At 32.7% G+C, this 25,997-nt stretch overlaps 3 protein-coding genes across 9 annotated transcripts in view; 2 read left to right on the forward strand and 1 right to left on the reverse strand.

Moving 5' to 3' along the window:
* The first annotated feature begins 1,425 nt into the window (after positions 1-1,425).
* Positions 1,426-3,153, forward strand: LOC125053710 (putative hydroxypyruvate isomerase). Its single transcript, XM_047655213.1, has 4 exons — positions 1,426-1,780; positions 2,118-2,402; positions 2,699-2,829; positions 2,937-3,153. Exons 1-4 carry the CDS (start codon positions 1,591-1,593, stop codon positions 3,111-3,113), a joined length of 783 nt encoding a protein of 260 aa, XP_047511169.1. The 5' UTR covers positions 1,426-1,590; the 3' UTR covers positions 3,114-3,153.
* Positions 3,154-3,498: 345 nt separating this feature from the next.
* Positions 3,499-6,342, reverse strand: LOC125053708 (aurora kinase B-like). Of its 2 annotated transcripts, none has more exons than XM_047655207.1 (6): positions 6,161-6,342; positions 5,801-5,992; positions 5,444-5,600; positions 5,125-5,261; positions 4,596-4,827; positions 3,499-3,654 (listed from the first exon to the last, which is right to left on the reverse strand). In XM_047655207.1, the coding sequence occupies exons 1-6, from the start codon at positions 6,229-6,231 to the stop codon at positions 3,559-3,561; spliced, it is 885 nt and encodes a 294-aa protein (XP_047511163.1). In that variant the 5' UTR covers positions 6,232-6,342; the 3' UTR covers positions 3,499-3,558. The 2 variants fall into 2 exon arrangements, with proteins under 2 accessions (XP_047511163.1, XP_047511165.1); XM_047655209.1 differs by having other exon boundaries at positions 6,077-6,217.
* A 4,578-nt stretch (positions 6,343-10,920) lies between these two features.
* The window catches only part of LOC125053654, a 67,789-nt gene continuing 52,712 nt past the window's right edge, over positions 10,921-25,997 (forward strand). For 3 of the 6 annotated variants that reach the window (XR_007117601.1, XM_047655125.1, XM_047655128.1), the window contains exons 1-2: positions 10,934-11,100; positions 21,506-21,636. Coding sequence is in view for 5 of the 6 variants with exons in the window: in XM_047655125.1 (XP_047511081.1) it covers positions 21,557-21,636 (80 nt within the window). In the remaining variant the exon portion in view is untranslated. Of the gene's footprint in view, positions 11,101-21,505; positions 21,637-25,997 lie in introns of all 6 variants that reach the window. The other 3 variants (XM_047655123.1, XM_047655127.1, XM_047655126.1) reach the window with 3 other exon arrangements.

Here is a 25,997-nt window from a genome sequence, read left to right on the forward strand (position 1 = left end):
CACAAAAACCCGCCGCACCGTACAGTATATGATTGTTTAATTAATCTTGTATTCTGCAGTTATAGGTATAAGTTATGTTTAAGTTTTGTGCAGCTTTTATGTTAACCACACATTAAAGTGGCCATTTCAATTATTATGTTAATTTTTTTATTGATTTTTACCTCGTGAAAGCTAAGCCTGTTTTATAAACCTATAAGTCTCAATTTGATAATGTATGAAACCTTTATTTTCGAAATGTCAGGAGAGTAATACACTCAAAAGGTTCTTCGGCCTTAGTTTATAAATGGGGTTATTTTTTGTGATTTTGGTTATTTGCATTTTTATAATGTATTGTATGGATTATGAAATAAAAATGTAAGCTTTGTATTGTGTTTCGTTCCTTTCCTCATTATGTATATGTGGAAGAGAAAATAATTAATACCCATAACGTAAGCAATAGATTTTATATAATGATATTCAAAAGTATTATACCTCAATAATATTTGTCTACTGTAGCACAGCTAGTTTTATATTTGAAATTTTAGAAACAATCTTAAGAAAACTATCTATAAATTATAGCAATATTTCAAAATTTATCTATTTGAAAAGAAAATCTTAAATTGATTTTTATATTTTTTCCTAGTGGGAGTGCCATGCTGTTGCCTTCGGGCTTCAGCCAAATGGGCAGGCACGACTGGGGCAGTACCACTGTCTCTCAGAAAACCGGCGTGAAGTGATGCAATAGGTTCGCCCTATTGTACTCGCGTTTCGTGCGGTGAGAGAGACTCCCGGAGCCCATCCCCCCCCCTCTACAAGAAATATGAAGGTGCAGAAAAAAAAAAAAAAAAAAATATTTAGTTTTTGTTTCAAAGCTATTCACAGATTTTTACATCTGTTTTATTACATTACTACGATTACCTAACCGAAACAATTTCACCGGGAATCAAACTACAGTTACTCAGTCATCTTCGTTAAAGAAGGTTTGTTAGCAGTAAGCCATGGCGATAACATTTGTATAGCTTCGTCTTATTTTGGGGATAATAATTATATTTTTTTATTTTCCTGAAATGTCAGTTCGAGCTGTGACAGTTCGCTACAGGGCTGCCAGATGTATGATTTAAATCGTACTTCTACGATTTTTTGTCATTTTTGCTCATGTAAGATCGCTAGACCAAGATCGTACAAAAAATGTACGATTTTTCCGGCAAGTATTATGTTCGGGGAATTTCCCAACAACCTTACGCCTATATCTTTTACTTGAATGAAGACACTTTTTTCATTTAAAGTCTGTATTTGTGTGCATTGTTATAAAACTTATAATTTTTCTCTTGTAAAGACTTCCCACTTTTATGTTGTACGATCTTTTCATTTCAAAATTTACTTGGAATACGATTTGTAGTTGATGTACGATCATACTTTTTTTTCATATGGCAGGCGGCAGCCCTGGTTCGCTATCAGCTGCGGAGTGCGGTTTGTACACAATCATAACCTCTTGTTTATTTAGTAAATCACAGTAGCTGTTATGGTTAGATAACAACTGATAACATTATCAATCACATTTATATAAATGGACGGTTGTAAAATTAAGCTTTTAATTGCCGAATTATTAAAATGAAGTTCTGTGCCAATCTTTCTTTTATGTTTACGGAGGGTTCTACAATAATAGAAAGATATGGTCTGGCGAAGGAAGCTGGTTTTAGGGCTGTTGAAACTGGTTTTCCATTGGGATTTACAATAGAAGAGGTAAAAAGAGCTCAAGAAAACGCAAATATCGAACAAGTTCTCATTAACATTAAGACAGGTTTGTTTATAGATGTTGTGAGTATATTTATAAATAAAAAAAGTTTCATAAGTTAGCCGTTTTATTATAGAATAATAATATGCTATTAAAAACTGATTGATTATTTATTGCTTTATCTTATAGGTATACTTGACTATTCTATACCATCTTTTCTGTGTGTAACCCAAAATTAACGAATAACGAAAATGCGCGACAAAGTAAGCTAAGCTAGGAGATAGATTACAGTACTTACTTTTTTCCGATTATTCTAAAAAAATATTCCAAAGCTCAAATTAACCATGTAAGCAACCCTAAATTATTTTTAAATTGTAAAATAAAGTATCTAACATTCTTACAGGAGATGTAAGCAAAGGTGAACTTGGCGTAACAGCTATTCCAGGAAAAGAAAAGCAATTTAAAGAAAACCTAAAAGAAACAATTAACTATGCTACTGCACTTGGTGCTTCAAAAATACACATAATGGCTGGAAAGTTAAATACTGTAACTGAGGTTAATTGGGTAGTATATGAGAACAATTTAAGGTATGCTGCAGAAGAACTGAGGGAATGCAACAAGCTAGGGGTGATTGAGCCAATCAATCAGCACTCTGTACCTTATTATTTCCTTAGTGACTTTAAACGAGGTATTTATAAGATGAATATAACATAAACATATATGTTACATAAGTATTGTTGTGTGCTATGCTTTATGCCATAAATTACTTCAGAACTATCGGAAACTATTTGGATTTTTTATTTAATTAGGTAACCAACAGCAAACATAAATATATAATCAGAAAGAAATGCCATGGCCTACCCTTTCAGCTTTGTATTATATAGATAGCATTTGGAATATTGTAGAATTATTTTCAATTTATTATAATTAAGCTTATAAAATAGAAAAGTAGTGCAACCTAATTTGTTAAATTTTTATTTACAGCTGTTGATATCATAAAAAGGATTGGAAGTGAGCATTTGAAATTGCAGTTGGATATATTCCATTTGCAACACATTTGTGGTGATTTGTCATATAATATAAAGAATCTCATGCCATATGTTGGACATGTGCAGGTAAATATGATCAGTAGTCTCTGAGTAGGCTGATTTCTTCTGATAAGTATAAAAGTAAGTAAGTTGATGCTATATTTATGTAACATACTTAACTAATATTTTTATAGATAGCACAAGTGCCAAGTCGAAATGAACCAGATACACCAGGAGAAATCAACTATGAGTACATTTTAAAGACTTTGGAGAGTAATGGCTACACTGATTGGATTGGTTTAGAATACAAGCCAGCTGGTAACACAAACGAGGGTTTAAAATGGATAAACAAATATGGTTATAGCCTATAGTGTTATATTTTGTACTGTTGAATAAAATCATTTGTTATTATTGTTGATTATTTTATTATTATTGTTAAGCTGAATGTTTTAATTATTTAAATTAAATTAAAATACGCCCTAGCAGTTTTTCGTACTTACGATCATTGTATCTTTCATCCTCAGGAAAAACAATGGCAATATATTTTATAATAATATTATTGTTGCAATGTTAACCTAGTGGTTATGTATGTGATTGTTATGCATAGCATTAAATTCAATTGTGTTATTTTAAGCTTGCTTGTTCACTACTCACTATCAGTAAAAAGTAACATTAGGTTAATTCCTTTAATAAATACATCCAGATTAATACAATTCAATAACTAAAGAAAATTTATGAATTATGTAAAAAGTAACATTAGGTTAATTCCTTTAATAAATACATCCAGATTAATACAATTCAATAACTAAATAAAATTTATGCATTATGTTTAACCTTCAGAAATTGTTTTACCCAATAATGGCTCTTCACTCCCTCTAGTGATAACCGCTCATCACTTGAGTTTCGTAAAAGCTGAAATAATGTTATGGTCAAGTTAGGATTGGCTCATTGCTTTAATTTTATACAAACTTTAAAAAACTGAAAAAAATAAAGAATGCATTTGAGTTCTCATTAAAAAGGCATTTATAATCTTGTTACATAAATGAGTTTTGATATAGTATAATACATTAAAAACCGTTTACGACGACATCGTTTAGAACAACATACCGGTTATATTGATCAAAATCAAAGGTCCCGGCTGAATTCTATTGTATTAGGTTCTTAATAACAACGTTATCGGCTGTTACGACTATCGCTTTTATGACTAAAAATGAGTAGTCCCTTCTATGTGGTTATTACAGATTTTGACTGTATAATGTATATATAATCATAACTTTTCATTATTTGAATAATAATGATTGTAGAATATATTTGTCTAAACTACAAATGGATAAACTAGCTAAAGTTTAGAAATTTTTCTGTTGGTGAAATAGAAGATGCCTTCTTGCCCTGTTATGTTAAAAAATATTAATACAAATAAATTCACCATGATACTTTTGTGAAGTTTGTACGTTTGACTAGAAGGCACGAAATTCCACCCGTATCACCTCGACGTCCGCCGTTCCACAACTGAGCGTTTTAAGGCAGTTTTTGCCGCGCACAACCACTATGTGGAACCAGCTGCCCACTGAAGTATTTCCGAACCAATTCGACTTAGGGTCCTTCAAGAAAAGAGCGTACCTATTCTTAAAAGGCCGGCAACGCACTCGCGAGCCCTCTGGCATTGAGAGTGTCCATGGGCGGCGGTATCACTTAACATCAGGTGAGCCTCCTGCCCGTTTGCCCCCCGTTCTATAAAAAAAAAAAAAAAAGGCCTTTTTATTTAACTGAACAGGTTTTTCTATAGTGAAATGTAATTAAAATTGATTTATGAAGGTGACAAAGCTAAGAAGTATAGTAATAAATATAATTACCTTACAGATAAGATCCCTTGCACCATCGGGTACATGAGATGGGAACTTTATATCAACAGCCAAAATTTTTGCATATGTCTGATTCTCTTCCTCACTTTCAAATGGTGGTTTCCCAACAAGGAATTCATACAACAGCACTCCAATACACCAATGGTCAACAGATACATTATACACTTGCCGATTGATCATTTCAGGAGGCAAATAATCAAGAGTTCCACACATTGTTTTTCTCCTGTAATTTTTATTAACTGCTTAAGAAAACTCAATGTTATAATGACAAATTTTTAATACATTATTTAACAAAAATATATTTTATTCCAAATAAAATTGAATGGACATCCTCAAATTGATAGATCTGTTTCCTTGAGTGTTAAGTTGGTCATCAGCATGTTATGCCTGAGCTGCACCATTGATCAGGTCAGACATGACAGTCTCTTCAATATTTTACTTAATATAATATGAGCACCTAAAGTAAAACCAAAATCTACTCTAACAATACACTACATAAAAAAACAAAGAAAAAAATTACTTCTCAGATGGAGCGTGGACAGACCAACCAAAGTCTGCTAATTTAAGGTCTCCGCTGTAAGTCACTAATATGTTTTCTGGTTTAATATCTCTGTGAATTACATGGTGTCTGTGACAATAATCGACTGCATCAGCAACCTTAAATACGTTTTTGGGATTCAGTAGTCAGCTAATGTATAAATTTGGACTAGAAAAGCAAGTCTAGTACTTTACACACAATGAAACAATTTAGGCTTTCATGGTAAAAAATTGCAAGTAAATTTCAATTTATCATAAGTTTTATAATAAAGTACTGATAATTTCTTGATTGCAATGTATACCTGATATATATATCGAGCTGCTTTATGTTCTGGGAAACGTCCATTTGGGGCATTTGTAAGGTGTCTGTATAGTTCTCCTCCAGAGGCATATTCAACCACTAGATAAATCCTCCTTTCGTCATGAAACCAAGTCAATAATCGCAGAATATTGGGGTGTCTGAAAAATGTAAAGTGCAGCATCAACAAGCTGTATGATTTAATCAATTTAAATTCACACAGAATGCTATTCTGTATTCTACATTTGATTGTCTTAACAATTTTAACTTGATGCTGTAAAAACTAAAAACCTTAACAATTTTTTATTTTATTTCTTAAAAAAATAATTAATAATTGTGTTATTATGAAATATAAACTTACTTTAAATGGGATTGAATCTCAATTTCTCTTAAAACTTGTTGTTCACATCTTGAGTGCATAATCTGAGATTTGAATAATGTTTTTATTGCAACAAGTAAGCCAGTTTCTTTTTCTCGTGCTGCATATACATGGCCAAATTTACCTTGACCGAGTGCTGATCCTAGTTCAAAATCTTTAGCAGACCATTTGTAGCTAAAAGAATGATAAAAATAACTGTAAATAACACACTTGTAAGTTGTCAAAGAGAAGCAAAAAATACGTTGGAATGAAAACTACTTATAATATAACGTCATCATTCTGGGTGTTTTCGTTATGGATCATGGTCATTAACAGTGTTACGAATGTTTATGAGTTTCTTACGCTTTTCCATAGGCTTTATGGTTTTTAATCCTTGTTTCAAGCTCCTCAACTTCTTTCCTAACGTCTGTCATCCTTTTGATTATTAAGACTGTACCTAATTATAGTTTATGTTTAACAAGATTACCAGTAACTCCAAATAGCAACATGAAAACCGTTGCGACTTTAAAATTTCAAACTTGACAAATTTACAAAGGCGAAACGTCCAGTGTTACCGTCATTCAAAATTAAATGATGTCAAATATAACTTGCGTTCAAGACAGGGCTGCGAGTTGATAAAAGCTCATTATCGTACACCAACTACAAAAAATCGTATGTCAAGGAAATTTTAAAATATAACATAAAAGTGGAAAGTTTTCTTTAAAAATACTGGCTGCCTTTGCCTTGAAGAGTGTAACTTTAAAACTCCACATTCTGAAACCATTTCGACGTCACAAACAGTGCACCTGGCTTTAAATTGGTTTTTACCGGGCCCTAACCAGTCGTTAAATAAATCAAATTTTTCCCAATCGGGACGATACCTCTGTGGTCTGTGTTTCTTCCTCTCTGTTGCAGAAAGCTCTTCTCTTTTGGCTAATTTCTTTTTTGGTGTACCTGGCGTAGGTCGCTCTTCTTCATTTTCACTACGCATTCTTGCTTAAGCGTATTGAAGTAACACAAAATACACTAAAGACATTATGAAGATCAAAAGAGGATATAATCACTTGGAGCTCGAGACTGATGAGAAAAACACGTTTTTGACTATTAAAATACAAGTCTTTACAAGAATATATATAATAAGTTTTGTAATAATGCACTCAAATACAGACTTTTTAATGAAAAAAAGGTCTTTAGGCCTAAAGGGTCTTCATTCAAGTAAAAGATCTAGGCATACGTTAGGTTGTTGGTGAATTCCCCGAACATAATACTTGCCGGTGGAGTACATTCGTTTCTTTACGAAATGTTGCCAGGTACAGAAAAATCGTACATTTTCTGTACGATCTTGGTCTAGCGATCGTACTTGAGTAAAAATTACAAAAAGTCGTAGTCCGAGTACGATTTAAATCGTACAACTGGCAGCCCTGGTTCAAGTAGCGAACTCTATGTACTCAGTGCTGCCACTTTTAAAAAATAACACTATTTTCTATGGTCTACAGTAAATAGCATTGTACTTATGTACAATTACTTTTTTTTATTTTATATTATGGCAATAGTTTTAACTTTATGCCAGTTTCAAGTAAAAGTTTTTAGGGGCCTCATAGCCTAGCGGTCTTATTAAGTGGCAGCTAGGTGAGGGGTACCGGGTTTGATTCCCGGTGCGAGGGCAAGTTTTAATTTAATTTAAATTTGTTCTCGGCCTTTGGGAGGGTTGTGCGGTACCGGGCGAGTGCCTAAACCGTACATGGTCGAATTTCTAAGGCAAAAAGCACGAATTATAAAAATCTTATACTTGACGCTGGCTAATGCACAAACCGTGCCAGAGCCATTAAAAAAAAAAGTAAAAGGTTTGGAAACTACACGCGAGAAAAAAAACAAAGACATGAAAAGGAAATAAAAGGATAAGCTGGTTAAAAACAAAATATGTACACAAAAATAACATTACATCTTAATATTATTATTGATTATGAAAGAAGATAATACATTATAATACAATAAAGGATAAAGAAGCGTATGAAGGCTTAACAGAAGGAAAATATTTACTGGCTTCGACATAAGACATGCAGCTCTGTGCCATTTTAACTTTGATTTCTGTCTGTCTCACAAATTCTGGACATGATTTATCTATCGCTGAATGGGACCCTTCGACTTCACACATTACACAGTACAGAAGATCTTCATCTGACCTGTCACATGATACACCTGCATGTTGACCTCCACAGTTATAACATATTGGAGTCTTAGAACGACATTGAACTTTGGTATGACCATAACGGCAGCATTTATAGCATTGTATCGTAGGATAAATATATATCTCTACTGGAAGAGCATTATAGCACATGAAAATCCTTTTTGGTAAAACTTGCCCATCAAATGTTATTACAACTGTTTCAGAGGGTTTCCAAAAAACCGAGTCATTAATTTTCACCTTGCGATACAAACGTCTTATTTTAAGTATGTTGCCGCAGCCTATAGGTACGGATGCATTTTGTTGAACTTCCTCTACACTACAATCTACAGGGGCCCCGCGAACTAGAACCATTCTTGTTACGCTGAAAGTGGGTATGAAGGCTTTTAACTTTTTCGTTTCCAAAAGATTGCAGTTAAGAAAATTATTGGCGTCTTTATAATCGGAAAAGCTAACTATGCCCCTGTTTCTTTCTATACGCTTTACACTTCCGGGAATAATATTATTAAATTTGTTCTGCTTTAAAAAATTGCCAAATGTTATAGGATGAAGAATGGTCCCGTCGTCAGATGAACTTTGTATACGTTGAACATTTATTAAATAAGGGGAAACATCAGTAGCAACATATTCAGTACGGCCAATCGAACGGGGGCCTGTATTGGTTACTGAAGCTGTGGTGTTGTTTGAATTTTCCATGTAAGATGTTGATGGTTGAGAGGATGTGTTATGTGAATTATTGAAGTTATACTTCTTTAGGCGCGTTATGAAAAATTTGTGAGAGTGAAATTTTACGATGCGCGCGCACCGTGACACAAAATTATCAGTATGCAGTTTTTAAACCAACCGGGCGCCGAGCGTGCGCGAGCGAGATGGGAATAAGACAATCTTTAAGTAAAAAGAAATAGAATATGCGTGAAGTTAGCAGCTATGCCAAGAATTTTGAATGACCATAATGACGGAGGAGGATAAGGAGTTTTAATTATATTTTCAAAGAAATTTAGCTATGCTTTTTCATAAAGACCTATTGTTACTTAGTTAAAAGGTTACATTCATTTTATAACATACGTAGTTATAAAATTGAATGAATAATATAATAAAATAATAAATGATAATTATTATTAATATTAATTAATAATTGAATAATATACTAAATATTAAATATTATTAAATTATTAACGTTAAATATTAATCATTAATTATTTAATATTTTAAAAAAATAAAGAAAGGTAGATGGCGTGAGACAATAATGTCAACCACAGTTGATGTTAATTTTATATTAAATTCTAAATTTGTTACTAGGTGGCGTTTTTATACATTAATCTCATATATTAATAATTATGTTCGATTTAAAGCTCACCAAGAGCCCAGATAACTAGTGAAGTAGTGATTCGACTTTATAGAATCCCTCAATCTGATTTCAAATAAATATAAGTGATCAATCGTTTTGACTGTATTTGACATTGAATAATTTCCAAGTTGTATTGGATATCTAAATAGTTACAATAATCGTGAATGCTTTGATGGATTATTCAGTTCAAAAAGAGAACAGCAGTGCCTGTTTACATAAGTTACAATAGACGTGTTTAATAAACGAATTCATAATCTATCGTCACAACCTTGAAACTGTCTAGTTGTTAAGTCTAGTAACACGCAACTCACACCCTTCCTTATTGGGGTGGGTTATGGTACATCGTAAAGTTTAACATCGATTTTACCGAGTACATAAATAATAAAATACTTTATTATCTTCAATGTTCATTAACACATTCAGCAGTACATAATAGTAGATTAGTTAAAATTTAAGAGCTAACAGACGTACACAGAATAGTTAATGACGATTTAACATTTATTTAATCCAGGTATAGACTATAGACGCATCAGTTCCCAATCTATAAATCTCAGCTAACATGTCACTATGCTTTCAATCTGTCTTTAACTAATCTACTATCAGATCATTTTTGAGTGGGAATAACGTTAACGACATAATCTAAAGCAATGAACATATTTTTAATGACAGCGGAAACCTGTTTAGATTTTTTTTTAATTTCAGAAGTCAAAACCTTAATCAGGAAAAATAAAATGTAGCTCTAGTCCGGATTCACCCTTTGCTCGGTCGAGTGTTGACGAAAGACAACCCTAGACCGCGGTGAGGGCCCTTTTAATTTACACAAAGTACTTGCGTTCTTTTAAAGGGTAGGTGTTAATGCCTACGAGATCTAAAGCAGACGTTTGTAAAGGTAATTAAGGGGAAAATATATGAGATACTTAAATGAAGTGATAGGGGCGTGAGATAGATTTTTTATGTCGGTACGTGGTTAATTGTTTTAATTATAGCCTTTTCCAGTCATTTATGTATATATACTAGGCATGTAGTTAGATCATTTTTGTTTAGTTAGTCAAGATATCATGTCAGGTTTTCGTTTGAACTTCGTTTGGCCTTAATAAGATTTTTTTTCCTTTTTAGTAGTACACAACATATGGAACATTTTCCTATGCTGCGCCATAGAAACTGTTCGCTTTTTCAGAATAAAAGATTAAGTACCTACTAAAAAATTATATATTTTTTAAAATAATTCTCATAAAAACCTAAGAGTTCAAGGAATACATAAAAATACTACTCGGTTTGGCCCGTCTTTGATTTTGCTTAGCAACATAAATATTTATTTATATAGAATTTAGATGATTCGCTTAGGTAGGTATATGTTTTTATATTCCTAAACACAACGTACGTATCGCGATAGCCTTTTGAAATGTAGTAGACATTTCTACATGAAACGAACGATAGAAAATGCTACAATTTTAAGAAAAACGAAAAGTCTATAAACTAGCGCCACTCCCAGTGGATCTCTTTCATGTACAAGGCGCTACGTGTTCAGCGCAACATATTTCCAACCCCCGAAGGCGGGAAATGATGGAAAACGCGCGCACCCGGCTTTCATTCCGTCATAGACCGCGCGGCCGCGCGCCGCTTAATCGATACCACGCTTATTCCATTTTCAAATAATCACATTCTTTCATTATCTATCATTCAAGCGTTTTAAGTGTTGTGTATAGACTATAGACTGAATTTAGTATAAGCTATATGCATATTTGTGACGTAAAATCGCTAAGGCATTAGGTAAGTTGTTAATAACACTATGTATAGGTAATTATCGGCACGTTATGACCCAGTTATTGTTGCCATTCCTTGGTTATGATTGTTTTATGGTTTAGTTAACTATATTAATATTATAGTACAAGTAAAACGATTAAATTTTGAAAATATCGTTAGCGTAAATTATATTTTTTTATTTTATAACTAACACATTGGAGACGTTTTAGCAATTATAAGTTTTGTAAATATATATTACGAGCTTTCTAGAAATTTTAGAACTGATACAGTAAGATACGGCACCCTATGAGACCCCTCTGGTTACCAAATTCACCCTAATGTTATTTTCTGCGCGTAATATAATTCCGGGTCCACGGGAAGATGCTGAGACGTTCATCGATTACATTTTGAAACCTAATAAAGCTGCGTAGTATGTTTAAAATACGACATATGCCCAAACAAGTAAAGTAGTGTATACCTACGCAATTAAGAAGAAGATAGAAAAGGAACTCATTTTCCTAGATAGGTAATCTCTATCAATTCGCCTATATATTTTTATGTATGTTTTCTGATCTAATGTGGAAAATGGTTGTCTTCATTTGATAACATATTTTCTAGATGGTCCCATGATGAATTTGATAATGGATATATGGACAAATGTGGAGTATTTTCAATTACAATACAATGAAATTTCGCTTTTGGAAAGCACAATTTGGGGGGGAAACTATGATTATCTACGCAGTAACGTAGCAAAACTATTTTATACACAAGTTAAAGTTTAAAGCAAGCATATGAACAATCATAACAGACTAGACTAGATTTTATTATTTAATCTGGAATTGCAGTATTTATATATTTTAGTCTATGTAATACAGAAAATTGTCTAATCTCTTATTAAACATATTATAGAGAAACACACGAGTCTAAATTTATATTAAGGCAAAAAACTACGTTCTGGTTAGTTCCATTTTTAAACGTGTGATTTGAATTTTTTAATTAAGGACATTTTTGTTGCTTGAAAATAAGAGCTTAAAGAAAGCGTCTTTGACATAGAAATCTTACTTGTAACAACTATCTTAATAATTATTGGACTTTCTTAACGATTATTTCTATACTGGAAAGTGAGTAGTCTATGCCTAAGTAGGACTCTTATACTTTCTTTATTCTTACTTCGAACGGATGAAGTGCAAAGTGCGCTGTTTTTTTGTTGGAAATTGCAGATGTTATAGGATTATTGACCCTTTATTTTAATATATTACTTATACAAGTAGCATCACAGTCTATTACATTTTAAAATTCATAAAACGAACTAAATCCCATAAGTAATGTTGATATGCAAGTAGAAATCTACACAAACATTTTTCGCCGATTTTATCATTGAGTAGAATATAATAAACACTTCTGATTAACGGAGTCATAGAGATATTTTGTCATAGCTTAGAAGCAAAAACGGTTTTTATGTTTTATTAAGAACGAAAACAGACGAAATTCAAGTATTATCTGTAATAGTTGAATATTAAGCTTTATATATCGCTTACGCTATACTTTCATGATTTCGTCATCACATGTTCGTAAAGTCATGCATAACTGCTGCGGGAAAAGTGGATATGAAAACTTGTGTGAGTTAATTTGTGAGATGAAAGCTGTTTACCAACATTACTCATAGTGAAGTAATATGCCGTCGGTTTCGGTTTCATATTCATTACAGCAAACACAAATAACAAATGTTACGAATTAAAATTGTGTTTTTTTTGTTCTTTAAAATATATTATGTCGTGTGGAGATAATGCTCCAGAGTACAAATACAGATTCTTGTGAGTTCTTCTCGTGCATTTAGCCCTGATATGACAACTGCTTGTAAATGTAAATTTGGTACTTTTCGTTTTTTTATTGACATTCATAAGTACACATTATATTATCTATATGAATATCGATATCGATATTTCTAATCATAAAAACTTGAACGTACCTACTTGAAGTTGATATATAAAGTAAGGATGTTTAATAAGGGTCATGCATTTATTTTGTTTACTTAGTTAATAAAAGTCTGATTGCATATCGATAAAATCTTAAGAGTAGATTATGGCTTCAAAGATATTTGTGATATTCGTGTTATTGTATATATAGTACCTACTAGCTGGCCTGGCGAACATCGTACCGCCTAACAGTCGATTCTTTATTTTTTTTAAATACTTATTCTGCTATTCGGGACACCGGTCTAGCTAGTAAGATAAAAAAAAGAAAGTTGATAATACAACAAATACATTATGTCAAAAAATAAAAATTTTTCTTCCCGGAACCCCTCCACTAATACTTGAACTTTATGATATGGTATTAAAGTTCAAATTGCCTTTAAATATTATTACGAATATTTTGTATGGGATATAGAAAAGTGTTGTTTTTAGACTTTTTCACTCAATTTTTTAATTTTTCTCTCCGTAAGAACCATCTTCGTACTTCAAGGAATATTATAAAAAAAGAATCAGACAAATCGTTCAAGCCGATTTCATGTTATGTCGTGACAACGGAAAACGGGTTTCATTTTTATATATATAGAAGATTATATAGACAGTTATTTATTTTAATTATGATATAATGACACAGTCTTGATTTAATTTGTCACGATGAGTTCGAATTAGGGCTGTGCTCCAATGGATTATTAGTATTTGTTTGTGCGCATCTAGCACTCTCTCGTACGATTAAGAACATCGTGAGGAAACCGGATTGCCTTAGACTTAAAAATTAACAGTGTGTGTCAGGCACAGACAGCTGATTAGATGATTAATATTGTATGATTGTGTGTGATATTGCCAGTAAAAATTATCACGATACCATGCAGAGTCAGATTTAGAAGTTGTAGCGACACTCTTCTTTGGTTAACTATATGACAAAGGAAATTTGTAAAAAGCTTGTACCTATTTGTAAAAACGGTACTATGTAACATAAACGAGAGAAAGTCCAGGAACTATTTCATAGGTTAAAAAGCTTTTATTTTTATCTCTACGAAAAAAGACTCATTAAATTAGCATTACAACGGATTTGTCTACGAATACATAAAAAACTTCGAAAACCATGAATCATAGTCACCATTAAGGCATAAATACAGTTATGGTAGAGACACTTTCACCGTAGGCTCCATAGATCACGCCTCGCGATCATCTGATACCTCTCACAATAAGTACCAATAATAAATAATTGGTAGTAATTGCCGCGAGCGTTTTTTGTTTTAAAATTCTGAAGCAGAATTGAAAGTCATTGTAAAATATTTATATAACCTTTTGTGTTTGTTTTTTTACCAATGTCTCAGTGTGCCAAGCGTTGGCAAGCTTTTTCTCAATAAAAAAAAAAATATATATATATAACCTTTTCGGGATTATGAAATATAAATTTAAAGTAAGAAGAATTTTTGAATGATTTCACAATAAAATATAACTTTTATATGAGTTTGAACGGACGAGTTGTAGTATGTTGCTCTCAAACACTACCAAGAGATAAAAAGGCAATTATATTTATTAAAAAAGGGGGCGTGAACTTATGTACGCGCGTAAGAAGTTATACTTCTTTGGCATTATTAAAAATAGTTTTTGATTGCATGCAAATAATTAATTACAATTAAATAATCAAAGACTGGAAAAGGAGTCATTATAGTCAATAAAGTTCAGTTTACATTTGAAAAATTAAATAAATAAATGTTTATTATTATTCTCTTACATTAAGTGTAACATAAATTCTATTATTATTCGAATGTTGTTTTTAAATTATGTCCAATGCCGTTGCATCTTCCGTGGGCAACTTCATTCTGTTAATTTTGTGTCTCGGTGCGCGCGCATCGTAAAATTTTACTCTCATAAATTTTTCATAACGCGCTTAAAGAAGTATAACTTCAAAAAGTGTTATTACAAATAATTTAATTTAATTAGCAGAAAACAATCTCTAAACAGAAATAAAAGTATTACAAAGCTTTTCCACATCAGCTTTGTTCTTTAATTTTGTCATCTTAATACATATATATAAATTACGTGTCACGTTGTTTGTCCGCTATGGACTCCTAAACTACCGAACCGATATCAATCACATTTGCACACCGTGTAGTTTGATCTAACTTAAAAGATAGGATAGCTTACATCTCAATTTATACCCGCAATATTATTTTATTGCAAATATTTCTTTATTATTTGATACAATTCTAACAGATGGCACTGTGTTAAAAGTACCAACGTTTCACATAAGCTATCTACCTTTCACATAAGTTCTCCTACATTTTCCCTTGAATAGTTTACTACTATGTAATATAACAAAAACCTTAGCCACAGCAACGCTTGGCCGGTCTGCTAGTATGTAATATAGATATCATTGAGTAAAAAGCCTCGGAAGGCATTTACTTATCGGCTGAAACGTTTAGATAACTAGGTCGAAGGGATGAAGGCCAGACAAGCCGCCTATGAAGGTCTTTAAAATCGATAAAGTTCTATAGTATCATTGTGTTTCATTCAACACAGTTACAATTTGATATAGTATGTAGATTTAGAAGTACGAAATTATCGATCATTCTGGTATAAATTTAATCTTAATCTATGAAAGTAAACGATATGCGTATGTCAAAATGTCATTGCTCACTTCGCATATTCCGATAATAAATTAAACCAGCTGACAGAAAACTATCAAAGCTTTTCTGAGATATTTGAGAAAATGTTAAGATCCAACCCCTATCCCCTCTATTAAGAACTCAGGACTAAAGAACCATTTGAAAACTTTAATAGCAATATGAATCTGAATAAGAATTTTGAGACATTTAAAAACCCCTTTTGGGTGCCTTAGGCAGTTGTCCCACCGCCGACGATGAACGTGAAGCGATCTAGAATTACAATCGACTTGGCGAGCAGCGGAAAGCGAGTGTGTATAGTCGAATTTTTAATTAGACAAAGTCAACTGACGTTTACGGTGTTGTCAGTTTTTAATGAAATAAAAATAGTGTTGTGACAAAGTAAAAACCCGTGAATTAATGATCGGTGATGGCACTAGTCGCCGCGCCGCGCTTTGTAATAAGACGTCAAAAAACTGATTGTAGTTACATAGTACTAGTACCTAACGTATATCAGAGCACTTTTATACAATTTTGAAATAGAAATAATATTCTTTTATTGTTTGAAATGATTGACTATTCATACTCATTGTTCATTCATCTGATTGAACAAGAACTAAACGCATCACTATTACTTTAAATATGGCAACATTATTTTACAAAGTGACATTAGCTACTGTCAGTTGGCTTCGTCTTATTAAAAATACGACTATAGTTCCGATTGTTTTGTCGCTGGGCTATAAGCGAGTGTACGAGTGACGGGCGATTACTCGCGCTAGTCGCTACTGCCACTACATTAATGCTATCATTAAATACATCATCAGCGTCGTCTGAACTTGACAACAAAGATAATTTAAATGATTGTTTGATGTTCAAAACAAATAAAAATACGCACTGTAGAGAAATGGCTGCTACCGCTGGTTGTCTCGGCGTGAGTTCTGATCGCTAAAGAGTACCGACAGTTTTTTACGCCGGCTTTTTCTCTCGGCCTACACCCTCTGTCTTCTTCGCCGATGAGTAGGGATGCCTACCTATTCAAATTTAATGACGTGGAATAAGTGATACCTGTATCTTATATTCCATAATAAATATATTTTATTCTTTTTTTTAAAGCGCGAATTATCTTTGATAGCTCTTGGCGCCCAGCGACTACTACTACTAGTGGAGCGAGTCCTCGCCGGCAGTATGAACAGTTATCGATCAACTATAGTCGAATTTTTAATTAGACGATATCAAATGACGTTTACGGTGTTGTCAGTTTTTAATGAAATAAAAATAGTGTTGTGACAAAGTAAAAACCCCTGAATTAATGATCGGTGATGGCACTAGTTGCCGCGCCGCGCTTTGTAATAAGACGTCAAAAAACTGATTGTAGTTACATAGTACTAGTACCTAACTTATATCAGAGCACTTTTATACAATTTTGAAATAGAAATAATATTCTTTTATTGTTTGAAATGATTGACTATTCACACTCATTGTTCATTCATCTGATTGAACAAGAACTGAACGCATCACTATTACTTTAAATATGGCAACATTATTTTACAAAGTGACATTAGCTACTGTCAGTTGGCTTCGTCTAATTAAAAATACGACTATAATTATATATGCATCTCTTTCGTTTACACGGAATGTATACCTATTGTACGTTTCTTGAGCGAGAAAATAGCCGAAAATTTGTCGTTTCCTCGGCGTTGGTGGGACAACTGCCTTAGGCTTCAACGGTGACACGAACTAAAACTCCCGTATATTTTCGATGCACTGTAGCGCAAAATATTAACTGCATATTACCCTTATGAATATGGACTTCTTAAGCCGTCTCCATTTTCAGGAACTCGCTTATAGGTCTGCCTTAAGCTCTATGCAGAAAGCTCTGTCTGAGTATAGGAGAATAATAAGGATGATCCGTTTATGTGCGAACAAATGAAGCCGCAGACTAGAAAGGTCAGATATCCATATATTTATTCAGCATAGTTTCCCGTGGGATCTTTAATAGGGTTGCCATTACTATAAAGAGTGACAGTTAGTTTAGCTTATACTTTTTACTAAGTAAGTAAGTAAGTAACTATTAAAGGTACACTGCCACAAGAACCAAATATTTTTAATTTGTTTTATCCGTTTTAATTATTATTATTATTTATTACTTTGTGAGTTAAGAATAGTTCAAACGAAGAATTTCTGTTTATCATTTTGGCTAGAATTAGTGTTGTTACTTAGCGCTATACAGTTTTAAGCCTGCTGATATTTTATGAATTACCTGTCAAACACAAATTAAATACGTGTATAAGTCTAAGTCTAATCTTCATACGAAAATTTGCTAATATGCATAAAGGGCAGAATTTTTACTGTAACTATATTTTTTTTAATAACAACCATATTGTTTAACTACCTGATTTTAACTTCAAATTTAAATAAAGGATTGAACCAGTATGTCTGACAAATGACATCTTTCAATTTGACAACCCTAGTGTCAGCTCCACTGAAAGAATACATTAATATTGAATACACAATTTTGTCACGTTCATTCGGAAGCCTTCAAGATTTCATGAAATAAGACAGACGATTGTTCTACATTTTACATTTATAACTTGCGATTTTTTAGGGAATTTTGAGGTTTAAGGGCTCTTGCTTGGATAAAGATCTATCGGTGAGCAAATTCAAATGTGGATTTCTTAAAATGGTGATGGGATTTCATTTTATCATTAAGTTTTCTAAGGTCTTAGCTGAATACTTGTTATTTAGTTAATAAGAATATTTCTTTTCAATTTTAATGACACAAATTCCATAATATACCTACTGACGGACTCATAAACTGCATCAAACTTCAGGATTACTTTGAAATGATTTTTTTAATAAACGTATGCAAACTTTTTAGATTAAATTATATAAATATGGAGAGACTGGCCCTTACTCTTAATAAAAAGTAATATTTAAAAATAGAACTGCAGTAAAACAAATGAATACCTATAGCCGGGAAAAGAAACTTTACTCGTATTATCAGATTTGCGTGTTTTTTAAAATTGATTCTTATTATTATTTTTTTCTTTTGACAATTGAATTATTGTTACCAGCAGAATTGTTAGGTTAGCATTTTAACTCATCGAGAGTTTCTGAACCATAATATGGATACTTCGTCCGAACAAGCTGCTCAAATTGTAGCATTGGTGCAGGAGGGCTTGGATCAACGAACGATTGGTAGAAATTTAAATTTAAACCAGTCTACGGTATCTAGAGTATACAGAAGGTTTGTGAGGAGACAGGTTCTTACAAAAGGAGACGTGGTACAGGCAGCACTCAAGCAACCACCGGTCGTGATGACCGATTTGTTGTTACAACTTCCCTGCGCAATTGTTTCCTCACGTCAGTTAACATCGAAACAGAGCTTATTGAAGTGTGTGGACTGTGGAGTAAACGTTAGTGCACGAACAATAAGAAAAAGGTTAAAGTAAGCGGATATCACCCCTTTTAGACCAGCAAATGGTCCAAAGTTGTCTGTAGCTCACAGACAAGGTTGCTTAAGATTTGCGCGTGATCACCTAAATTGGACAGATGAGCAATGGGCCTCCGTATTATTCATAGACGAGTATAGTCCATGTTTATATGGTGCAGGTGGTCGCAGAATAGTCTATCGTCGACGTGGGGAGCTATATACTCAAAGTTGCATTGAGGAGCGTGTTACTTTTGGAGGCGGATCCATAAAGAGTGTCAAATGGACAATTTTGGTTTATCTTCCAGCAAATCCAATGGTTCAATAATTTTATTTAGGTATTCTTTTCTTGGTCTTAAAAGCGCCGTGTCCATCAAAATTGTTGTAATTAAAGCAATTCGCCATCACTCTTTTATGCTATAAAGTTTATTTGGTGGATATTAAATAATGAATTAATTATACTAAAATAAGAGCATCTTTTTGACTGCACAATACTCATGTTCAATTCTCTCACAAATCGACTAAGAAATTACATCCGAGTAAATCTAAAATTAATTTTCTTATAGTAGAGCGCGCAAATGAGGCATGCCTAGTAAATCAATACTGGTCATTTGCTCTAGTTCTAGTAGGTCATGCTTTACAAACAATTAATTTAATATGTAGATATTGATAATTGAATATCCGCAGTATTATGAAAACATTGACTAACTTTAGTTTGGAAATACAACAAGTGCTCTCGGGCTGCGAACAATGAACGTTCTATATAAGATATATATAGTTTAAACATACAGAGTTTTTGTTTTTTTATAAGTCTTTATCTTGCAATCAGTCAGCTAGACTATGAGCAGATGTGTTGAGAGCTGTTAGACGTTGAGAGCAAAATCTCCATCGAGACTGCTCCTCTCTGTCAACCGTGTCTATCAAGACTTAGGATTTGTCGCCTTTTATGCCTATTTATTAAGTCGGGTATGGTTAGTTGCGTGGCAAGCTTATTAGCATTTCTGTATTTTTCTGTATTTCTTACTCCATATCTTGATCTCCTCTTTGACAGTCCTGATTTTGAGGTGCTCATGAATCTCCGATGTTTTATAAACCACGGACAGTTGGAGAAACATACAAGTTTAATCCAAAGTTTTTATTATAGTTATATTACCACATGAAGGCTAAAAAATGAGACTGAATTTCACTTTAAAGTAATATTTATGTTTACGGACAATTATTCATGAATCAAAAACTATACACGTAATTATTATTTGCTCATGCATAACATTTTTATAAATAAATAACTTTCACTTTTAAGTCGTTTACCATTCAAAACAAATTAAAGACTTCTGTTATCTGTATAATGTGAATCAACTATTAAAAATTATTATATGCAACATAACGTAACGTCTAATATTTTCAATTTGAATTTTTGTAAATGTTAATTTTATTTGCAAAGAATTTTGAACACTGATCTAATCCAAAAACAATTAAGTTAATTAATAGTCTTTGTATAATCAGTTAATATCCTAAAACAATTATTCTTATTTTTTATTTACTATATACTTTTACACACAAATCTTCCAAGACTTCTTTACTTACACTGTTAATTTTTATTATTATTACTTTGTCTACTATTATTATTAGTGCATTCTTTTTCTTTTTTAGCGTCTGAGGCGCAAACTAACTGTTGTGTTCACTGGCAGAATCATCAGCGTTGTGTAACACGTCTGCTACACAGCATAATGCTTTGCCAGGGCCAGTTACAACCACAAACCACACACATTACACACTTAAGATGTACCTATTGCTGTATTCGTTATGGTTATGGTTATGTTTAGAGCAGTGTTATTACTTATCCCTGAGGTCGTAGGTTCGATCCCCGGCTGTTCACCAATGGACTTTCTTTCTATGTGCGTAATTAACATTCGCTCGAATGGTGAAGGAAAACATCGTGAGGAAACCGGCTTGTCTTAGACCCAAAAAGTCAACGGCGTGCGTCGAGCATTGAAGGCTGATCACCTACTTGCCTTTTAGATTACCAAATGATCATGAAACAGATACATAAATCTGAGGTCCACACCTAAAAAGGTTGCAGTGCCATTGATTTTTTTATGGTTATGGTTATTATTATTATTTTGTGTGTTTCTGTGTTTCGTTAGTAGTAAATGTTAGTTTGTGTCCAAAGAAGAAAGATTTTTACTAGTAGACATCTATCTACATTATCCCTGTGTATAAAAGGGTATATTTTTTTCCACAATATTAAAAAAAACAATTAAGCAGTCCTTTTGCGTTTTATATTTTGTTGGTCATGCTTTGGTCATACTAAAGCAGAAAGTACATTCTGAAAATGTGGAACTAAACCCTCGCTAACATAGTACTATTATAGGAGTTCATAGAACATTTTAATCTTTACCCTATTTTTCACTTGGTTACAGGTGTCCTTTGTATGGCGTAACGTGTCTGCAAACAGAAAAAACATAGATAAGATGGCGGCGGCACCGGCTTCCTGTATGAACACTGAAAATGGTTGCGTCATGTTTGACTGTCTCGTGCACTTGTGGGAATGGTAAGTAAATTGGGACATAAATTACATATTTAAATCCAAAAATAATCATTTAGACATATTTTACTTCCATATACCGAAATTCTTTTGCTTGTACGATTCATTCATCTTATTGAGCGAGGTTTCTATGTACATACTCGTATCGTCTTATATTTTTATTAAGGCAGTGTACGTCTAGTGGTGGTAGCACATGGTGGTAGCAATCCCTAACTTTCAACTTATTTAGATTTTTGGCGGTCATTTATTAAATATTTTATCGCTATTTATTATATTAAAGTGCGCTAGTATATGTGCCCAAAAGGCGAGATATAGATAATGCGTAATTAATTAGTCTTTACATTTAATGTATTATTTTAATTAGTACTTCAAACTTAGGGGAATTCTTTTTTTTGTTGTCTAGTCTCTAAATAAAAACAAGATTTACAGATACGAAACGAATAAAATGTGCAGATGTTTTACGACAAGCGACTAAATTAGTTTTATTTTTGTTTCTTGAACTAGTAACATTCGTATAACGCTTTAATATAAATGGAATAAACTTCAATCCCCTTTTTATGGGTCAGGGGGCAAACGACCTGGCGTGTCACTTAAGAGGTGCTTACATTAAGAAGTGCCCATGGACAACTACAACGCCAAGAGGCTTACAAGTTGCTGGAGTATCAGAGAATGGTACACTATCTTCTTGAAGGCCTCTAATAATTATTTTGTTAATTAGCATTCAAAGACATTGATACAACTTATACACACTTATTTATATCAAATAATTTGTAAATAATCCAAGTAATAGTGTACCTATACAAAAAGCTGTTAACATTTTTATTTGGAGTTATTCATTTGTTTCCCTTATAGTCTAGTCGACAAGTTGAAAATTGTACAAAATAGAGTTGAATGAAAAAAATAGCATTTCGTTTTTTGCCAATATTTAATGAACTATTAATATTTAAGAAATTTCAAAAAAGATTCTGAAAGAGGAGGAAATTTCCAATAAAAAACTTCGCCACGCGCGCATCCTAAAAATGTCACCCGCAGACCTATTTTCGGCGTTAAATTAAAATTATAAATAATGGAGATAGAGTTCCGGGAGTTAGGACTTGCCATTGACGAAATGCCATTTTTTTTCATCTTTAATTGTTTATTATAACTTTTGCAATTTTTTATGTGCTAATGAAATAAAACACGCTTCTGGCACATTTTTCTAGACGTCATTCCGGATCCAATGAGCTATCGCACATAATTTTAAGAGCAGTATCTCTATTTTGTACCATTTTCAACTTGTCGATTAGATATTAGGGTTTATAATATTGAAATCCTCTAGAAAATGTTGTAAGTACATTAGAAAACCTAGTAAAGCAATAGCTCTATTTATCAACTGGATCAGATATTCAGGCTACGTGAAGCAAGCTGTGGTTATTGTGGTTACAAACTCAAAGCGAAGTAGGCACATTGTAATTCCTGGCTCTTGTTACTGCAGCATTAAGGATGCAGATACTCAACGACGCTTTCAATCAAACAGCTATGCTTTGTTCGACAGGGTTGCTAGATGTAAAGTTGGAAATTCATACAATACTTTTTTTATCATTCAAAACTCTATTCAAACTTTACTAAGAGAACTTCAAGATAAGTTTTAGTCTGTAGTTTCGATTGAGCTGATATTTCAATACATAAATTAATTCAGGACTACTGAAAGACTTAACTAATGTTTCGTTTCATTCAGTATAATATATATGTATAAGTGTTTCGTTACACACACACGCTGTTGCTTTGTCATTTATTATATATTTTGTTCTTATCTATGAATACATTTTGATTTAATTAATAATAATAATTTACTTGCAAGAATATGCTAGTGTAATGTTATGGTGTAACCCTAAAACTCTGAAGTTATATGTCTTAAAAGGTACAATAGAAGTTACAGTTACATTATGGGCCATATCATTATAGCCATTATTACATCATCAAATTAAAATTAACTATAACGTTTCAAGCAAATAATCATTAATATAATAAATAATACATTGAATACATTTGAATCACTTTCAACTTAAATGTACATTCTGTTAACTTTTTATATTTCTATCTCGGTTACTTATTTGAATAGATCAACTAATTAGTACGTAACTATTTTTTTTTAATGATTTATCAGTTTCATTAATTTCTCAAGAGGAAGGGATAAATTTACAACTGTTTTTACAAAACATCCCTAGAATTCGACATACAACTTACCGATGGCAACCCTACTCCCAACTCCCAAGTGAGGTAACATTGCATCGGCGGGAACGATCGCCTACAAAGGGGTATCCAACGTGCGCTGTCTAGTATCATTTAATTTGACACCTGTTCGCTCATCAAAAGAATGAACAAAGTCGTGGGAACTGGGCCTCCGGGTGTCGTTATTTTTATTACGTTAGTTTAATTTACAGAGCACAAGTTTTGTATAATCCAAATTATGTCATGTATACAGCTTACTTTAAATCACCTAATATTTATGACCTAATCGTTCATTTTATACTCAAGTTCGATTAATACTTTTGCTAATCAAACGTCTTTGCAATTTCCAATCTTGCAATACCGTCTTTGCTCGATGTTGCTCGTGCCGATGACAATACATTCTCGTTCACGGATCAGAAAAGTAATTGCTAAATACAGTGCATGACACTTGAGTCTATATTGGTTTTCCAGTGTTTTGGGCTGTAATTCACATATCCTACATTTTATTTCTTGCCCTATCTCTCTTAACCACTAGTTTTTGCCGAACTCTGATCTACTAGTGATCAGCCTCCTGTACCTTACACACGCCGTCGACTTTTTGCGCGCGAATTATGGTGAAATTAAAAAACGAGACTTGCGCGAACTATGATTGCAATAAGTCAAAATCTAATTTTGACTTGGCAAGAATTTGAATGGTTGGATAAATTTCGTGCACGTAGTTTTAGCATAGTGTAAAATAAGTAACCAGTGCTTTTCGATGTGTAGAAGTCGGTTTAAGGTTATTTCTGCGTGTCGAGAATTAGGGTGAAATTTACCTTATATCAAAATCCAATTATGACGTACTGGAGCTAGCGCTAAGTCTGTTAACCTTAAGGCTAAGTGTCAACTATTTTAAATACGTATAAGATTTGACATACGTAAGCTATACTTAGCTCTGCTCTTAATTGTACACTTATAGCAAAGACTTAAAACGATTTTAGAGGACTTTTATGCCGAGAACATTACCATAGAGAAGACGATGGTCTAATTTGATTACATTGGTAAACGTGTAAATACTAAACGAATGAACCACAATAGGTTAAAGCTATATTGGATTACACAAATTTCGTTCTATGGGTTGGATAGTTAACACCTTTTGAGTTTTGACCAAATGCAATTAGAGTGAAACAGTTTATACTTTATAGTAACAACAATATTTTCATAGGTGTCTAAGAAACTTTTTTTGCAAGAAATATGTTCGAGTCGCATTCAATTTTAATAAAATATCGCTATGTCGATACACTGTACCCTTTGCCCCACCTAGAGGATGTAAGACAATAAGTCAAATAAGTCATGTTTGATTCTTGGTAAAAAAATTGTTTATAAATAAAAAATATTGAATCTGACCCAAAAATTACTACTAATTGAAAATTTAAACAGACGTAAAATTATGACCCCCCCCCACCAGCTTTTATAGATCCGGGATTTCAATAGCTAAGTATTATTAATTAATAGGTAGATATAGATTAAGGATTCGCTATCATTTTTTCGCTATTATACAAGAACATGTTGTTACTATGTTACTACTTACTAAGTACAATGTACCTACCCATTCTTATAACAAGACGCAGGCTGCAGGCATTTCCCTCTCTCAACAAAGCATTGTACCTACCTACTTTAAGTTAAACGAGAGATTCCTTGCGTTATCTCAGGGTTATGGCGTATTTTCTCTGCCAAGGAATTCTGAACTATGTATGTAACAACTATGAAGGACTTTGTAAGGAATTGTATACGTTTCTACTTCCTCCTTCACAATTTAATATATAACTGTAAAAAGAGTAAATTCGGATTTCTGAATACTTGGCTTAAATACAATTTATGTCGATATTCATACATGTCTTTGACTGAATAGGCATGTTCCAATTTTAAACATATATAAATTTTAATAGAGATCTAAAAAAAGAATTTATATTGAGTTTTGTGCGTCAAGATTTGGAATCGCATCAACTCGTTTGGTATTTAGGTGACATCATTGTGGTTCAAATAATGTGTTAAGAATTGTAGGCGATATTAGGGCTAAATAAATTCAGTCGAGTTATCAGTTTTAAAGCTTTGTCGTATAATACCGTTATGTTTTGATTAAGCTGGATAGATTTAGAAATTTTTGACACAAACAA

Source organism: Pieris napi, chromosome 11 (genome assembly GCF_905475465.1).
Source record: "Pieris napi chromosome 11, ilPieNapi1.2, whole genome shotgun sequence".
Lineage (NCBI taxonomy): Eukaryota > Metazoa > Arthropoda > Insecta > Lepidoptera > Pieridae > Pieris > Pieris napi.

Excerpts from the sequence above, each read along its gene's own strand:
- LOC125053710 (XM_047655213.1), top strand. The coding sequence starts at position 1,591 with ATGAAGTTCTGTGCCAATCTTTCTTTTATGTTTACGGAGGGTTCTACA. Across the intron at positions 1,781-2,117 it reads TCTCATTAACATTAAGACAG|GAGATGTAAGCAAAGGTGAA; the intron begins GTTTGTTTATAG and ends ACATTCTTACAG. Across the intron at positions 2,830-2,936 it reads CATATGTTGGACATGTGCAG|ATAGCACAAGTGCCAAGTCG; the intron begins GTAAATATGATC and ends ATATTTTTATAG.
- LOC125053708 (XM_047655207.1), bottom strand. The coding sequence starts at position 6,231 with ATGACAGACGTTAGGAAAGAAGTTGAGGAGCTTGAAACAAGGATTAAA. Across the intron at positions 5,993-6,160 it reads CATAAAGCCTATGGAAAAGC|CTACAAATGGTCTGCTAAAG; the intron begins GTAAGAAACTCA and ends TCATTCTTTTAG. Across the intron at positions 5,601-5,800 it reads GAGATTCAATCCCATTTAAA|ACACCCCAATATTCTGCGAT; the intron begins GTAAGTTTATAT and ends TACATTTTTCAG.